This window comes from Pogonomyrmex barbatus, unplaced genomic scaffold, assembly GCF_055798465.1.
Source record: "Pogonomyrmex barbatus isolate J1 unplaced genomic scaffold, ASM5579846v1 scaffold1, whole genome shotgun sequence".
NCBI lineage: Eukaryota > Metazoa > Arthropoda > Insecta > Hymenoptera > Formicidae > Pogonomyrmex > Pogonomyrmex barbatus.
In genome coordinates, this window is record NW_028297098.1 from 7,788,599 (window position 1) to 7,808,771 (window position 20,173).

The 20,173-nt window shown below is 26.0% G+C and overlaps 2 protein-coding genes across 2 annotated transcripts in view; both read right to left on the minus strand.

Annotated features, from left to right (window-relative positions):
- Positions 1-1,830: 1,830 nt before the first annotated feature.
- LOC148937996 (aminopeptidase N-like) overlaps positions 1,831-20,173 on the minus strand; it is a 76,237-nt gene continuing 57,894 nt past the window's right edge. The window contains exons 2-13 of the mRNA XM_089081053.1: positions 10,393-10,455; positions 9,665-10,250; positions 8,152-8,613; positions 7,769-7,946; positions 7,349-7,502; positions 6,986-7,067; positions 6,096-6,439; positions 5,167-5,441; positions 4,695-4,876; positions 4,204-4,563; positions 4,039-4,108; positions 1,831-3,051 (exon numbers count right to left, since the gene is read on the minus strand). Of these exons, the coding sequence (XP_088937179.1) occupies positions 2,944-3,051; positions 4,039-4,108; positions 4,204-4,563; positions 4,695-4,876; positions 5,167-5,441; positions 6,096-6,439; positions 6,986-7,067; positions 7,349-7,502; positions 7,769-7,946; positions 8,152-8,613; positions 9,665-10,158 (2,709 nt within the window). The 5' untranslated portion in view covers positions 10,159-10,250; positions 10,393-10,455 and the 3' untranslated portion in view covers positions 1,831-2,943. The remainder of the gene's footprint in view (positions 3,052-4,038; positions 4,109-4,203; positions 4,564-4,694; positions 4,877-5,166; positions 5,442-6,095; positions 6,440-6,985; positions 7,068-7,348; positions 7,503-7,768; positions 7,947-8,151; positions 8,614-9,664; positions 10,251-10,392; positions 10,456-20,173) is intronic.
- LOC148937997 (sterol O-acyltransferase 2-like) lies at positions 10,967-16,192 on the minus strand (the record flags this gene model as incomplete). The annotated part of the gene is given in 3 exon segments (XM_089081970.1): positions 10,967-12,183; positions 12,506-12,900; positions 15,983-16,192. Coding segments are annotated over 3 exon segments (906 nt in total), but the record flags the coding sequence as incomplete, so codon positions are not given.

A 20,173-nucleotide genomic window follows, 5' to 3' on the forward strand; every position in this document is an offset into this window, starting at 1 on the left:
GACTCTCGTATTCTCACTCGGTAAGTTAAAAACAAAAAATATTAATTGAAGGAGATAATTTTAGAGAAAAATTAATATTTTTTTCTAGAAACAATTTCCGAATAGGTACTTTAATTTAATTTAAATAGTAATTTACTTTAATTTAAGTAAAGTCATAGATATTTCCCTCTTCCTGCGATTGTAAATAAAAAAGTAACAAATAAATAATACGTTTCAGAAAATTGAAATAATTATTAAGTTATATAAATTTGTAAAATATAATGTATGTCCTCGCGCTCACGCCATTCATGTATTCAATATGTGGAAGAGGAGATTCAACACATTTTTAATCTGTTTGTAGTTCTGAATAGAATCTTCTCGTTTATTCTAGAAAACAATCTATTTGAATACAATATTAGAAAAGTATACCAATTCTCTTGAAAAAAGATGGATAATGATAAAAGAAGGTACATATACAGAGTTACCAACTTACTATAACTAGAAATACCAGCGATGGTTTAACTGGATATTGCATTTCCAACAAAATTCATTGAATGCAAGGTTATATTTTGTGTTTGTTTAAAAATAATAATGCTGATATTACATATTCTGTTGAAGACATCTTTTTCTGTGTCTAATGCTAGTTTAATGCTGTACTGTTTTAATACTGATTAGACATACGATTATTGTTTAAATATGTATCATTTTCAGTCTCGAATTTATCGATGTGTTTTTATCAGTCGAAAATGCCATATGTAAAATCATTATTAGATTGCCATATAATAATAATAATTTTATACATTTCATGACATCGATCTAAACAAATTTTTTATATTTACGAATGTGTTTTTGATAGAAAATTGTTATATGAAATTATATCGTAGAAATCTGATTTTCTAAAAATATGGAAAATAACATCTTCTTTATTAAAAAGTTTACAATCAATGCGGACAAGTAAAATTTTTTACTATAGCTATATATATGTATAAGTATACATTACCATATTGTTATCATATATGCAATGAATGTAAATGTAAATGTATGTAATACGGCAGTATTTATAATAATTATGTAAAATGATATTTTTTATTATCAAAACTACTTTTAAAGTTTATATTAATTTTACAAATGACATTCTATGTAAATTATTCTTACATTTTGTTTATTTATACGCATATATTTTAAACTATTTATTTTCGGCAACTATATCATAATATCTTTATGCACAAAACTCTGCATATGAGATGAAAAGTTGGTGGAAAGAAAACATGAAGATAAACATGTTCTCATATCATATCATATTTATTATAAATTACAAACATATTTAAACCAGATACATAATAAGAAACGATGGAAATTATTGTTATATATAGAAATTATTTAAAAATATCCAAGAAATTCAATATATTCAGTTGTATATAATTAAATGTTATATAATTGTTATATAATTAAATTAAATAATTTAATCAAGTTAAACATCTTTTAGTGTATATCTAAAAATACATATAATAACGTATTATTATTTTCTTAATATTGCAACATTTTGCTAAATGAATGAATAAATATAGTGTAAATGAATGAATAAATATATAATGAATGAATATAGATTTTGGGATAAGATAACGAATGTCATGTAAACAATTACGTAACCGAAAATAATTATTTTTGTTGCAATTTTATTTTATTTTATATTATATTACTATAAAGAATTGTTACCGTTATTTTCATCTAAATTTTATGTTTTTAGTGTTATATTATTATAAATAACATTTTTTGTTTATATGTATTATTTATTGTATTTAATCGTGATATGCAGGCATTATAATAACGGAATGATATGAGACAAGTTACTTTTTATTAGCAACATTAATCATTTTATTTAAAAGTTAAAACAAAATTTTTAATAATATTATTAATAAGAAATAAATTCTTTCAGATTATTTTATTAATTTTAAAATTCTTGTAATTCAAAATAAACGTTAATATAAATTTTTATTTTTATGATTTTTTATGAAAATATTTATAACATTTGATTCGAACATTTTCTATAAAGTAAAATAAACATTCACACTAATAAACGTGTTTAAATCTTATTTATAATAAAAGAAAAACTCACTTAAACTATGTGTATAATACGAAATATGATTGAAAATATTGTTATTTATATATATATATATAAAGTATCTAAGAATATCCAAGAAATTTAAATATTACATTTTATATTTTACATTTGTTTATTTTTATATAATTTTAAAGGATGCTTTAAAAGAATGTAGCATTATTTAATGCAGTGTTTCAGAATTTCTAATTATAAAAATTCTAAAAATTATTATGCATCAATATTTATGTATTTCCATTTTTTCGTGATTGTTTTTTCGTAGCGTGAGCGAACAGTCTTACAGAGAGATTAACATGAAATTTTAACAATGTTTAGCGTATACTAAATGTGTATTTAGAATATACATATGAAATTTTACCTGTCTATGTATTATTATAAATTCATATTCTTCTACTAATTATTATAAAATATATTATACATATGAATAATAATAGTTTATAATAATATTATTATACATTTTATCAGTATTGACTTTCTAAGAAACTCAGAATGTTCTCGTATGTAAGATCAGCGAACAATATAAAATTATAGCTAGAAAATGAAAAATAAGAAAAACAATACAATACAGATATTGAGTATTTATTTATTAAGTATTTATTTTAAGTATAAAATTAAAAATTTTACGTAACTCTGCATTTCAATATTCATTTAAAGTGGTTAAATAATAAAATCTACGTGATATTAAATCCATGCTACTTTGGTTTTCAATATTCATTGTCATTATTAACAATATATGATGTATGTCATACATTTTTTGTAATGTCAGTGAATATCGAAATCCAAAATAGCATGGATTTAATACTAGATTTATTATTTAACCGCTTAAAATTAAGAGAGAAAAGCTATTAATCATATTTAAAAGAATTTATATGCTTATTGATTTCAGATGAACGCATACGTATTTTCTCTTCAACTTCGGAATATAAGGTAGAATTGCGTGTCCATTCGCTTATCTACAAAATCAATATTGATACATATTAAATATGCTATAGAATCATTAATTCTGCAGAGAAATTGTAACATTAAATATATTATATTGTTTGTGATATTACGTTATGACATTATCTGCATAATATATATATGTATTTATGTATTTTCCCGTGTCTGATAATTATTGACACATTGTTCGTGTGCAAATACAGCTGATTGTTTTGTAGACAAGTCTTTTATCATTTAAAGAGTTTCACTGTTACTAAAGAGAATATTCATTAAAAAATATATTAATAACTCTACATCCACGCATGCATTTGCGCAAAAAGGCATTTCAATGTTGCGCGTTTATGGTTATTTGAAACGTGAGATGTATGTGAACTAGAAATAATAGACTATTTTATATATATAGGACAAACACCATCAGACATCTCACAATATTCCTAGCGACCGCGAAAACGCGTAATGCTGAGCTGTTTTTCCACATAGGCGTACTTATGCTCATTTACGAATTTTTATTAATTAATAATTCATTAGATAAATTAACAAAATGCTGGATAGTACAGAATCTTTTTATCTAGATATATCTACTCTACCTGCATAGAAACTTGTGTCAATAATTATGAGAACTTGTATTTCACTCAGAGAGATACAAATTATAAAAAATGTTAATGTTGAATTGAATTTTTGTACATGTATTAATTGTTCAGATTTGTATACATATATTAAATTTTTTATCGTAAAAAGTAATATATGTTTATAACATATACACGTATTCATTAAAAATAAGAAATCTTTTTGTTCTTTACAGAATAAAATTAAGATAAAATATTACATATTTTATTTAAACATTTATGCTTGCACCCAATGTTTTGTTCCTAGCGATATTAAATTGAAATAGTTCGACCATAAAGATATATAAAGCATAGGTTGAAAGTATAGTAAAATTGAAGTTTATAATAAAAATATGAAAATGTGAAGATAAGAATAATAAAATATTGCTGATTTACCTGAGCAATCCGCCGCACAGAATTAATATTATTTAAGATACTAACTAACGCTGCAGCTTCACTCATTTTTCTGAAAAAGCGAAATATATAATATATAATAAAATAATATGATAAAAATCTGTGATTTTAAGAAAATGGAAAACATTTATAAAAACATATTATTACTCAGGTATGATTTCTTTCCAACTATCGCGTATGTAAATAAATAAATCATCATTTGCATGTTTTTGAATAACATAATAAAATAGACGAATGTGGTTTCTAAAAACATTTTCAATACATAACATTTCGTTACAAACATTATAATCTTTTTTTCTTAAAAATTCTGTTCTGTTTAACACTTTCATCCTCGACAAAAAGAATACAATATTAGAAATTTTATTAGAGCAAGCCAGAGCTTCCAAAATTTCTGGATCAGTTCTTAATGCATCATCCACATCAAATATGTTCATATTATTAGTACCATTCACGGATAATCCATTACAATATATCCATTTTCTCCACCATGGTAAAAGCATATTATTCCTAAAAAATTTTAGTGTAGAATTATGATATTTATATTTTTACTCAAATATGTACTAAACGTTGCATATTATAAAAATATAATAATAAAACATTTTCATTGTTATATTTTCGTATGTTATAAGAATTATTACATTTGATTTGTTAAATGCTGTTCTAATTTATGTTTAGCTATTTTTTTGCATTCCTCGCTACCGAGAACACAAGCCCATCTTGCAGCTTCTTGTCTTAAACATTGAATGAAGTAGGTATCATTAGAATGTTCTTCATATCCAATTTTTTGAAGAAGCGGATCCAATATCCTCAGTAATGCTATCTAAATATTTTAAGATAATGTAAATTTAATATTAATAATTAATCAGAAAGAAATTAAGCTAAATTGTAGATATTGCTAATAATTGTAGATATTGCTGTGTGCAAAATGTACAATCTCCTTAATTTTAGAAATTAAGAATCTTTCTTTATTGATTTCTTAATTTCTTAATTTAGGAAATTAAGAAATTAATAAAGAAGCATTATGTTCAAATACTAGATAAATTATAAAAATTATAAATTATAAAAAATGTACTTAATGTCTTGAATATAAGAATTTCGTACTAAAATTACCTTAAGACTATCATTTGTGCGCAACGGTATGATATATGACATGCGTTCAATAGCTTTAAACATTGGATACCATGCTATATAATCTGTTTCTTGATGTAAATATTTTGCAAGTTCCCAGAATATTAATGGTTCGAGTTTGCCTGATGTTACAAAGTAAAACGCGTCATCGATGATTTGTGCACGATTGAGAACATGAATTTTCGTATAGTTTTTAGAATTGAGATAACTTGCAATTCTTAACCAATTGTCCCTACAGGAATTTACACGATAATACCCTGCCATGATAAAAAAATATGACTAATCAACTTTTTTTAATGATAAAGGAAAATGTTCTTAAAATTTCTTAAATGTTATTCTCTTAGTTTGAACTATGTATTTAGACTACGAAATAAAAATTAACTTTAATTTATACAATTAGTTTATATTTTACAGATGAAAAATGAAAAAGAGTATAATTTGGTATCTATAAAGAAATATAATATTTTTTTATGTTGAATGTCGTTATTTATTTACTTAATAGTCCATTTATCATATTGCAATATATATATATAAATTTTTTGTAAAAAACTTTTTTGTTGATAAATAATGTGAAAAAATTAGGATAATGTTAAATATCTTGAAAAGCTGTAAATATATTTATAAAATGCATTTTTAGCAAAACAATTTAAATGTAATTTATTAAATAAAGAATTAGTAATAGGTAGATTAAAATCTTTAAATACTTAAAACAATTAATATAAGTTCTACAATTAACATTACTTTAATATATATTAGTTTCAGAATTGCATATATAAAAAATATAGATGCCCAAAAAGGAAAGCAAGAAGCAATATTTCCTTTATTAACATTTAACCTTTACAAGTAAATAGAAATAAATTGAACAAATTAATAGAATGTATAGCAAAAAAGAATATTCAATTATTATTTACCACTCTGTTGTATATTAACTATTATCCACATATTCTGCAATTGTATTTTAGGTATACGCTCAAAGCGTGTTCCTTCCAGCCAATACCATGGTATAGTGTCCATAAAATCATTATACGGTGGCATGGTATATGTCAAAGGTATCACTTTCCACTTCTTGGAATAATTTTTTATTACAAATGTTCTCTGTGTACCTATGGAAAATGCCTCTGTTTCAAGAATAGGATATTGCTCTTCTTCTATCCAAGGATCCATCACGTCTTTCATATTAATTCCTTCTAAATATATTGTTTCTAAATTACTGATAGATTGCATGGCATTCCAGAATTCGTCCAAACTATTTAGCCTTATATAGAAACATAAAAATTAGTTCTATTAATATTGTACAATTTCACAATAGGTATCAAGCAAAAGGTATCAGGTAAAAGTACATGAGTAGTGTTATTTGTTGTAAGTACTAATTTTTGTAATTTTTATAATTATTAAGAGACGCAGGATAATTTATGGGTAGGTTTACATAGCCAAGCTCATATGGAGGAATATCTGTGACTCTATTTACGTCGATATAAATCACATTTTCAAATCTCAGTGTCTAATATACCAATAAAGGAATCCTTGCTGGATTCATTGTATAACAAAACGCGCATATACTTAGACCTATTTCTTACTATTTTTGAAACAGTAACTTTGTATACAGTAAACTTCAAACTACAAACAGTAGAAGTGTTTCCGTGACTTGGTATAGTAAACTTGCAAATAATAGAAGAATTGCAATAAAATACAGCAAATTATTATGCTTTCGGTAGCCATATATCATCACAATTAAAAATTATAAGCTCAAAAAAAGTAAAATACAGAAACACACACAAAGAAAGACATAAAATATACTCACTGTTTTTTGAAAAATAGAACAATGGCCCTTTGAAAAATTTTGTTACCTACTGCATGATGCAGCATACGCAGTATACATGGTGCTTTAACAGATAAGCATTATAAGATCAAATACATAAGTAAATATACTTATCGTAAATATATCAAAGTTTTCAAAAATATTACGATACGATACGATACGATACTGATTATTTAAGAATCAGAATTTATAATAAGAATTTATTTATATGTGTTTTTAATTTAATAGTGAATTAAAAGGAAATAATAAAGATTGAAACTTGTTTTTTAAAACAGTCTTAAGAATGTTCACTTTATGTGAACTTGTTTATGTTGACTTTATTTGTTCAGTATTACTTATAAATACCTTTCAAATAATGAGCAAAAGAAAAGGAATTAATTTCGATATTATCATTAAGTTCTGATGTGAGAGGCTTCATAATTTGTCCATCATCCAAACGGAGAGATTCTTGTTGAGTTTGAACCACAAACAAATCCAATAGACGAATATCTGGCATAGTCTAGAAGTTAACAATGTGAAGTTATATAATAAATTGCAACTTATATGAATTAAATTACAATTATTATTAATATTAGTCCAATTCAGCAAATGATATAAACCAACGGGGAATACTATAATTGCACAAGTTTTAACTAAGGTCTGTAACGAAATTATTTAGCTATATTAAATTATCAGAAATATTCAAAGAATTAGATTCGTTTATCTTTTATGGTTTATATATAAATGTGTGATAGGTTTTCTATTTATGATGTACTATAAAAATACCTCGTTGATCATGTATAGCCCAAATAATGTAGTAATAGCCTCATGCAACCATAAGTAAGACCATGATGGGCCGACATTATCAAACAATTTATCCATTATTTTACGTCCTATTAAACGCGATATCTCTATTCTGCGCTCAATGAGATCTATTTCTTCATTATAAATAACATCCTCCTCTCTGAATTTATAAATGATATTGTTATGCGTAGTACATATTACAAATATATATAAAACATTATTTTCTATAATTAAAATTTTTATTTACTATATTTAATATTTAATTTTGTGTCTTTTTTTTTAAATATTTTACTAAAAAAGAATAAAATTGATAACTGTTTTATTATAAAAGGATAGAAATTAATTTTTTTATTTACATATATTACCTATAGAATACAAAATGAAAGTTTTCCAAGCCATTATCTTGCAAACCCGGGATCACAAAGTGATTTCTCATTGTTGTATTTCTTTGTAGTTTGCATGTGTCTTCAATAATATATGTGAGATTTTCAATCAGTTCGAATGCAAATGTTTGCTTTTGTATTATCGGCTTTCTGCCCCACAAGTTGAGATATCTTTTTTTGGAATTAATGTCTGAATAATCGTCCATGTCGAGTAGCACAATCGCAATGCGACAAATGGATTCAAAATTAGTGTCAAAACATATTGTCGTTAAATTCTCGTTCTTTTTTGATGGGCATATAGAGGTAGATGGTATATTTGAAATAGTACGATAATGTTTGTAATTCTTAATAGTAATGTTAAATTTAGTTTTTATTTCTGGATCATCCCAACATGGAAATAAACTTGGAGTTCCTGCCGCCAAGTTATTAGTTGCGATAAGCCATCTAATATATTCAAACAATTCTATTAATATATTATGTAATAGTGCATTTTTATTCTGTAAATAGTCTGCATGAATACTGGGTAAATTAATATAAAAATAAAGAAAACCAACATACTTAAATGGAAACATTTTCTTTCCGTTGTTATATTAATTGTTATAATACAAAGTGTCTGATTCCTAATGTGTGTTTGGTGTAGGTAGAACTGCTCAAAGTGAGCAGAAAAATCCATTTCTCAATTATAAATTATCAAAAGTCATCAAGTGACTGCATATCTAGCCGATCCAAATGCAAGCGCATGGCGAGGTAAAACCGCCCGTTACATGTATTTGCTGAATATTTATACATGAAGTCTACAAATTTAGACAGAACATTTACTTGTAACACATTTCCAAATATTTAATCGCGCTTCTAGTAATCGCGAAAGCGCATAACACGAGGCAATTACATCTTGCCGTGTGCTTTTAATTATTTTAATTATTTATTTAATCAGTAGGATACACATTTATTCGGCGGTTTTTAGTAGTAAATAACTCATTACTAATTGTGAAAATTAAAAAAAAATAGTAGAGGATTTCTCTGCTCAGTTTGACTAGCTTTGTCTGCACAAAAATGATGTACCATTAGAAATCAGACATTTTATATATCTTTTTTTTCCTTACAGTATTAGATGTTGATTTTAAGAATGTTGATTTTAATTGCATATAGATATAAATTATAAATAACATTAATTAATAAAAAGTTCATTTTAGTAACTAAATATTAAAAAGATAAAGATATTATTTGTGTATTACACAATTTTTATAGTTTTTGCAAAGTTTTTACATTATCAAAGCATACATTTTTTAATACAGCCTTATATTCAAGCTATTTCAAATGTTTTATGAATATTATTGCGCTGCTTCATATTTTTCATATATTTAACAAATTTTTATTAAATATTATGCGTATTATTAATTTTGAATAGTCAAAGGATATGCTTCGATAAGGTCAATTCATTTTAATATCATGTTTAATATGATGTTTATAACATAATAAATCTGTTTTTACTCACTTGTTATCTCCTTTCACATTTTTATATGAAAGCTTGACAAAGCCTTCAGTATTATCAGCTATGATACCTTTATATGTTAAGCTCAACGTATGATTACCAGGTATTATAAGGAAATGAAAATTCAAAACAGCAATTTGCAATTCATCAAGATATAAAACGTTATGTGTCCCATACTCAACTTTATATACATCAATAATTTGATATAACGTGGCTTGAGTTATATTCAAATTCACTGAATGCAAACTTATGGTTCGTGTCTCGTTATAAATAATAATATCGATATTACATATTCCGTTGAAAATATCTTCTTTTGTGTCTAATGTTAGTTCAATGCTGTATTGTTTTGGTACTGTATGATTAGGCAAACGATTTAAATATATATTATTTTCAATCTCAGATTTATCAGTTGTGTTTTCATCAGCCGAAAATGCCATATGTAAAATCATTATTAGATTGCTATATAATAATAATTTTATACTTTCCATGATATTCATCTAAACAAATTTTTTATATTTGTACAATGTTTTTAGTACGAGTGTTTTTGATAGATAGTTGTTATATGAAATTATCGCAGAAATCTGATTTTCTAAAATTATAGAAAACAACACTTTTATTAAAAAATTCAATCAATCACAGACAAATAAAATTTTTCATTACGACTGTTGGTACTCTTGATGCTAATAAATATTTAAAAGATTTAATATTAATTATTTTATTGTTGTACTTGCCGTTATAAGAGATCAATAGATGTATTCTTAGAAGAATCACGAACTTTCTATTTCGACAGTCAGCTGCAAAATAACGAACATGATTACAAACATCGATGATTATAAAGTATACGAATAATATAAAATATAAATATAGGCAGCCTATAAACATATAATAGTTGATTGAAAAATACAATTTTTATATATATATATATATATATATGTACACACACACACACACACACACACACACACACACACACACACACACACACACACACAATACACACAGCGCGCGCGCGTATCATGTACACGATTTTTATATATATATATATATATAGAAATGTCCTGATATCTTTCTACAATTAAAAAATGATAATAGGATCTTTTCCATTTAATACATACATTTATAACATTCAAAATCACGTAGTGATACATCACAAAAAATAAAATGATATATTTAAAAAAATACTTAACACAATACATCCTATCTACTACTATCATTACAGAATATTATTAAGAAAGTAAGCTAAATCAAGTGTATACTTGCGCAATGTATACATAAATAATTATTATATAATACTGTTATTTTAATAGAAAAAGAATATATTTAGTCGAAATAAATGTTATATTATATAAAATGTAATGTATGTATATAATATATGTACATTAATATATTAGATATGTTATGTAATATATTAGAAAATACGTATTTAATTGAATAAAAATTAATGTACAATGTAATACGAAAAAAAATGTGGCAAATATTAACATTCATATCTAAATAAAAGAGAATTAATACCATAAATTCTTTACTATAAAGGTTAAAATAAAGAAAATGTATAAAATATTCCTTAAGAAGAAATTAAAAATTATTCCTGAAGAAATAGAAGTTTGATGGAACATTTGCTCAAAACATTTTCTATATTAAAGTATATAAAAAAAACCCAAATGATAAGTATAAAAACTTTTCCTTTCCCCAAGTAATAACAGTTATTTTATTTAATTCTCTTTTAAAATTTTATTATCAATTACTGGCGCCAGTTATATCTTCTTAAAAAAATAAAAATAAAAGCATAAGTACATATCTTTGCACCTAACAGCATCAAATAGACATACAAAAACTTGGAACGCCAGGTTGCATTAAAACTTAACAATATCTTAGATGAATAAATAGTTTTTTAAATTAAAATATGACAAATTTTAATATCTTTTTTTATTTATTTCCTTGCAACTTATTTTTTTATGAATTTTTTTATAATTAAATTCAATTAATGGCTCTATATAATTAATTACTAACATATGTTTATTCATTATTAATTATTTTTATATTAAATATAATTGTTTCTAAATCTGATTTGAAAAGTAATATTTGGGCTCGCCAAGTTTTTATATGTTAGATATGACCGCGTTCATCTATATATCAAATTTGAACAGATTCAGCTTCGCGGTATGAATAGAATTCAGGTAATAATTGGAATGAGAGGGACAGTTGATTCGAGCATATGTCTCTATCGTGTACAGAGTGAACATGATGCCATTGCCAATGGTAAAGGAAAGCCACAGGAAGATATTGTTGGTGACGATTTTATAAAAAAAAATATCGTGAAACCAATGCCACCGAAAAAGAACAACATTACTGGATAGAAGAAACGGAATATAAACGCAATTACGTATTCATAGAAAACGGCGGAAATGAGAAATACGGCAGTGGCGGACAGTGTCTTGTTACGTGGCACTACGATCTCGTACATGTCTTTGTAGACATAAGTATAAAGTCAGTCGTGCACCATCACATTTCACGTGCGGTAATACATATGATAGTTCCATCAGTTCTGTAATACAAACGATATAATAATTCCTGAAAGTATAATTTGCAGAAATCAACAATAATTCCGGAAAATGAGTTATCAAAGTTGACTAATATAATAACGTGAAATTTTTTCACGTGAAAAAAATTTTTATTTTATAAGTACGCGCCTCTCGTAAGAACACTGATGTAATATTTTGCACAACCATTCCGAAAGCTTCCTGAAGCTATTATGTATGGTGAAGCTATCACCTGTAGTGTAGCTATCACGTGTATGAGAGTTAATATGTGTAACAAAGCTATTATGTGTATCGAAGCTATCACGCAGCGTGATATATTTTCCAAGAAGTTGTTCCATATTTTATAAATTTTGTGAAGCAAATTGGTATTAAAGATAAAGATATAAGATTCATCTTGTAAAATAATCGGTCGGCAAATCGTAACATTTCTGCCCAAGCATTCATCCACGAATGCAACAATAGATAATTTTCAGTCATGCAATAAAGAATGCCAGGAATGGATGCTTCGATCATACTCTTCATAAACCATTTCTGATCCAGATGTCGCGTGCCGAATACGTGAAATGTCGGCATTATAAGGCGTTCAAAAATAAAGGCGAGATAAAAGATCGCTAAACCAACTTCAGCGAAGTGTCGAGCTACCACCTTCCATCTGATCTTCTTCGTCCTAAGAAAATCAGTTGTATTTAAATATATTTTCTTCTAAATTCTCTATCAATACTTAAGTGATTTTCTATTTTAAATGTAAAACTTCAAATTATGTTACAATTTATATTATCAAGAAGATTCAAGATATTTTATTATTACATATGTAAGAAGTTTCAAAGAGATTTGCGATATATATATATATATATATCGCAAATTTCTTTGAAACTTTTTTGAGGCTACAAGTTTCTTAATTAATTTTATATTAAAGTAAATTTGGTTCAATAATTGTAATTAAAGTTGTTTTCTTTCTCGCGCACAATTAAAAGTTCAAATTGTTAATTTTCTCTAAATGAGATCTTTCATATACATATATCGCAGAATATCAAGGTATTTATCTAGGATATTCATCACAATATACAAGAGTCGGTGCAAACAGAAAGTATAAATAGTGTGAAAACTTAGGACCACTCAACCGTGGAGTTTCATTATGTGGTTTATACGACAGGAATCTGGGTGCCGTGCTTCTAACAAAAGTGTCTTCATCATCATGCGTAATTAAAAAAGCAACCGAGTCGTTTCAAGATAACATAGAAAGAATTTTGTATTGTTGTTCAATATCAAATATATTTAATATTGAAATAATACATATGCGCGCGCGCGCGCGTGTGTGTGTGTGATGTGTGAGCGCGCGTGTATTATATATATTGAAATATATATATATATATATATACAGGGTCTCCGGCATCGGTCATATCATCTCTTGTGTCTAGGTAGTTAGTAAAACTGAGTAGAAAAGTTTTGTATCATTTTGCAATTTTTGCGATAATTATCGAGTTATTAATTATTAAAAATCACCGTATTAGCCCGGCCTACTGGCAAATGCAAGCGAGCAATAAAATATTCCTGCCCGATGATTATCGTTGCTAGGCGCGCGAGGAATTGTTTTCTTCAATATATTAGCTATAACTATTGCCACTTGAAGTATTTCGCTCCCATCTACCTTCTCACGAGCGATAAGGACAGTGCTACGGAACATCCTGTATACAGTCCGCCGCTCACGTTTCCTATTCGTCCTACAGATCAGGCGGCGAGCGCTTTCTCCCCGCGCGCTCTTACTTGCAACTTAAATATTTAATAACTCGAAAATTATTGCGAATATTGCAAAATAATATAAGACATTTTTATTTATCTCGTTCCCGTCTACCTTCTTACGAGCAATGAAAACAGTGCTACGGGACACCCTGTATATATGTATGTATATACAGGGTGTCCCAAAACTCCCGAATTTAGAGTACACTATGTGATTCTTTATGTTAAAAAAAACAACTTTTTCCTTTAGCAAAATTGCGTGCGACAAGTAGTTTTTACAGTTAATTAAGTCCCAGGCCGCGCCGACCTGAAAAATGCGCGTCGGCCCTGACTGCTACGCACATACGCGCGCTCACTCACTTACTTTTAATTTGATTTACTGTAAAAACTACTCGTCGCACGCAATTTTGTTAAAGGAAAAAGTTATTTCTTTTAGCATAAAAAATCACGTAGTGTATCCTCAAATGCGGGAGTTTTGGAACTCTGTATATTATTTCAATATTAAATATATATATTCTAAGTATATATATTCTAAGTATTATTCTATTCAATATTAAATATATATATATTCTAAGTATATTCTAAATATCCTAATATTTTAATACAATATTTTTATATATTTTCTATCAGAAAATTATTTTTTTTCCTTATTCACATTATTTAGTGTATGTATAATTTAATCAATATATGTCTTGGATTTTAAGGAAATACACTTTATGGAAAGTTGGTCAATAGAGATTGACGGTTTTTATTAATTCGCAAATAGAAAAAAAGTCTAATATGTTTCAACAATCTGTAGTAGCGAACGCGACAGTATGTGACAAAACTGATTTATTTCATGTAATTTGAAAGAAAAGAAATTCATTCTTCACGTTTCTAATGTTATAATTCAGTATGACGACAGTGAAGAGTCGAGTTGTAAATAAAAATTTTTAAAAGTACGTATTTGTTCCGCAAGAATAATTACACTAGAAGATACGGGAAGATCTTCGTTAATCACTGTTCTGACTGGCAAAATTATGAATAAAACTTGATACAAAATAAAGATTGACAGCCATAATCCCAAATTTTTCGAAAGAAAGTTACAAAAAAAAAACAATTGAATTGAAATATTTTAATATTAGGTTGTTATATTAATTGATATTATCTAATTTAATTTATTTTAATTAATTTGTATTATCTTTACGATCTGTTATTGCGTTATTATATTTCAAATCAATTAATCAATCATCAATTTACATTATAATATTATTTTTCAGTAAAAGATTATAGATTTATAGATTATTTTATTTTATTTTAATTAAATTATTCCAATTTTTTAAATATTTTTAATGTTTAAATTAAAAATGTCTAAACCTAAGTTGAAGAAATTCTTACATTTCGGCATGAAATTGAGTTGTTGATACGCCCAGTATGTAGAAAAACACGTAAAGACTGAATTTCGCGGTTTGCATGAAGGACCAAATATAGACACACATCGGCAAATTGCGAAATTTCTTCGTATTGGTACCGACGTAAATTCTTCAATGATCATTAATTAAAAGCAAAATTAAATCAAAATTATTAAAAAACAAATTAGTTAAATACGAAAAAATTAGATAATCAAGAAAAACAATTAATAGGAAATATAAATATTTAATATTTTAAATATTAAATATTTAAATATTTAAATTATATTTTAGATCTATTGGATGATTAATTTGATCTTTAATTTGTTTTTAATTTGTCTCTTTCAATGAGATTGAATATAATAAAATAAATGAGAAAATATTTGAATTATCATCTTACGTCACAAGTAATTTTCTACACTATAATAGCACTATGAAACAACTGTGCCGTTTATTTCAACTCCGATAATTTCAGATAAAAAGAGAGCAGTTTTGATTGATGAAAAAGTATAAAATTACGACCGTTACTTAAGACAAAACATCTTACAAACATTTCAAGCAAAAATATCATTTCAAAATGTCGTTTTTATTTTTTGTGAAATGACGACATTAATGCAAAGAACGATTCGCGTTGCAGATTTACGTTTTCGAATCTATAATGTCGGATACGATAGTGCTGCTAAACAGAAGTATGAGATCACCATAAACATATTGTAAATTGTGCGAATGTGCGGGATCTCGAAGAGATCAGTGAGTAACGAGTTTCTCTCGAGGAATTCTTTGTCTGGCAGCTCGCTTTTCTTGTCGGATTTCCTGCAAACGTATATAAAATTTAAGACATGAAAAATAATAATATAATAATATAACAATATATATTATAAATACCAGGATTGGGAAGGAACTTGTAACGAAATTAGAGTTATTTTTTTTTTCAATAATTATAACTATAACTTCATTCCTTTTTTCTATTTATAACTGTAACTTAACTTAATTACATTTTTTTAATAATTAATAACTAATTTAATAGTTACTTTTATCATTATATTATTATATATTTCAAATTTATTTGTCATTTAACGCTATTGTGTCATTCTATCCTTGTTTTATATTTAATAATGAGCATGATCAGTAGAGAAAGCAGTTTTGCAACTGTTGTAAAAATCTTTGATATGGTGGATTTCATGTTTCATTTTATCTTTGTTTTTCACCGAATGTTAAATAAGAATAAAATGATGCGTAGGAGCACTCAAATGACGTTTCCAAACTTAGTCTTAATTTGATTGATTAGATGTAAAATAAAAACCAATCAAATTCGACTGCTCTAATAAATTTAAAGTTTTAAGTCTCGCTTAATGTTGTTACAATCAGTCCTTAGAAATATTACAAGAAATATATTAGAAACATAAGATTTTTATATTTAAAATAACAATGCATAAAACATTACAGGAAGTAAACAAACAAGTAACTAAAAAATAACGACTCGTTACTTTTTGAGTAACTATAACTATAACTTTTTGAGTAACTGTAACGTTATTTTTTAAAATCGGTGTAACTTGTAACGGTAACTAAGTATTTTTTGAAAGGAAAGACTATAACTGTAACTAGTTACTTTTACAAGGTTTCCCTGCCTTAATAAATACATTCCCAATTTTGATAAATATGATATATTATATCTACACACTTTAAGTGCAAGTTCGCTAAAAATGTACATTTACCTTGTTGCGTCATTAAACAGAAGAAAAATATACAATATGATATTAATATATGATAATGAAATGTTAATCATAAAAAATGTAGATCTAGATGTAATCTAAACTGTTTTTTATCTCCCTCATTTATCTCCGTTCGTGACTGTAATCAGTTGACTTTAATTGGTAAGAATCAAGGCTAAATTTTTTTTGACATAGACTTCTTTGGAACGTTCAGTTGACACGTGTAAATCTACTTCCAATCAGAATTAAATAATAAAGAATATGATAGAGAATTTTACGTTCATAATTGCTACTTATTTATTTACTAATATTTTATATTTTCATAAGTGTACTGTTTTTTTTCTTCAAAACTTTACATCTTTAATCCCGATTTAAATATAATTTTCACCTTTTATCGCGATATTTGTCCACACTTCTCTACGAAAATTCTTTATTTTTTCGAGGTGTTTCTATCTCCTGCGAAACGTCAGACATCATATCGTTAATGCGATTGTTGATATGTCCCAGAACATCCTTTCTCATTTCCTATGAAGAAATAAATATTTTGAGAAAAAATTTTTTGAGAAGAAACGTCAAACATGTTATCTCTCGATCTTATCGATTTATATTTCTAAGCGATTTCTCTCTCTCTCTCTCTCTCTCTCTCTCTCTCTCTCTCTCTCTCTCTCTTTCTCCCCTTTCTATTTCGGGCGCCGCTATCTCTTTTTTTAATCATCTCAATATAATTAATGAAATTAATTCACATTCCATTAAGTCTAATCACGAAGCAAATCATCGAGGTATTTTTTATACCTGCATTCTCTTTCGTAATATATTGGTCGTCTCACGTAAAACATCCGTAGATACGTTTCTTTTGACCACTGAAAAAAGAAGTAGATATCTATAATCGTGCCGTCCGGATAACGAAAGCAGACAATAAAGATCGAATTAGCATGAAAGCAGGTTCGGCATATTTATCGAGAACTTGGTGTAAATAGTCACGGTATAACTTTCGTCAACTAACATGGTCATTGTTAATTTCCTGTAAAAACGAAGTCTCTAATAAAGAAAATTATTGTAATAATTTTTCTAAATTAAAATTTGTTTTTACTCTTCATTCTTAAGATTATTTTAAGATTATTTTCAAATTGAGTATTGTTTATTCATTCTCCTTTTTTACTTATTTTTCCGCTTATTCTTATACAGCACAAATGACTGTCGACTAATTGTCGACTTTTTTTAGTCGATTTGAAGTCGACTTCTAAACGTTTAGCTGAATAAATTATTGAATACATAAATAAATGATAATGATAATACAGTGAATATAATAATGATAATACAGTGAAGATATAAATATCCATAGAGATAAAACCCTAATTTATGTCTATCTATATAAATATATAAATGAATTTTTATACATCTTTATTTTATTTATATAGAATAATTATTTCATAATTTTATGGTTCTTTTGAAGTTAAAATAATTGAGAAATTATTTATTATTTATTTTACTTATTTTTGTTAATTTTTCAAATTCAAAATTTTCGAAAATTCCTTGAAAATTAATTTCGACGATAAAGACGATTAATGAAAAAGCAAATCATTTGTGTTAATTAAGCATTTTTGCAATATTAAGCAAATTGAATAAATTCCGCTACGCAATTAAATCTTAATAACGCATAAGTATTTGTCAACGCTCAATTATCAACTTTGAAATGTTATCGCAATTGTAGAGAGGTCTTCAACTCTAATAGATAAAAACAGTATAATAATTAAACAAAAGCTTAGCTGGTTAAGTATACACATAAAACATGAGGCACGAGATTGAGAATAATAAACTGAAATCCGTTAAACGTCATATACAAGAAATTAATATTTTACAATGAAATATATTTAGCGTAAGACATTATTATGTATGCTTTGATTTCAAATTGCACACGATTTCCTTGTCAATAAGATTTCGTCGAATTGTAGATTTTCGTTTGCCGTAACTCAATTATATAACAATATAATTGTAAATATTTGATAATTATATAATATTAAAATGTTTGTGAACAATTGATAATTATATGATAATATTACAATTGTAAATAATTGACTTTTAATTAATGATTATTAATTTTTCTTTATGTATTTTCACGATTCAATGGCGCTTCAACGACGAGCTGCTTCTGTGATTTCAGTCACAACTTCGCCTCTCCGACGAAGGAGAGGCCCGCATCAGCCCGCACGCGGACTATTTAAGTGGCACTTCGATTCAATGTTCCGAGCATCCGATCGGGGCTCTCTTTTCAGCGCATGCCCGACGAAAATAGTATTAGTATAGTATCTAGCACGGACGAAAGATATGCCTTTATTAGCCCTTGTCAAAATTATTTAAAAATTATTAAAAAATTTATAATTCATAATTTATAATCTATAATTTATAATCCACAATTCATAAGAGCTCTCTCTTTGTTCTTTTAGAATTTATTTTTAAAAACTTTTCTATAACATTTTTATCAAGATTTAATTTTCCATAAGAAAATGTGAAAAAAAATGCAAGTATTCTCCAATTTATAAACGGTAGTGTATATTTATATATATATTAAATGTAATATATATAATATTAAATTTAATATTAAGAATAAAAGAATATATAGAAAGGGTATTAAGGAAATTTTTAAATAAAACAATTCTCTTATATATATAACAAAAACATTTTATTTGGCAGAATCAAAAAATATCCAACATTTGTTGCATCGATAAGGAAAAACTGTCAAAAATCTTACCAATATTCGTAGCAGTATTCGTACAACAAAAATACATTTTTCATTAAACTAAAAATAAATATTTCATATAATATAAACATAATATTTTATAAACTATAAACAAAACAACTTTATTATATGTATTTAATGAATTAATAAAATTAATAAAATTTAAATAAAAATAAACTTAACTTTAAGGAACATAAATATAAACTTTTACTTAATATTTATAAAGTATAATAAACATAAATAATATATGGAACTGAAACGATATAATATGTTAAATAATTCTTTGGCTTTCATGAACGAATTAGAAAGAACATAAAGTACAGAAAGTAATAAATTAGAAAAGTAATAAATTAGAAAGTAATAAATTAGAATATATAATCTGAAGAAATAAGATCTGA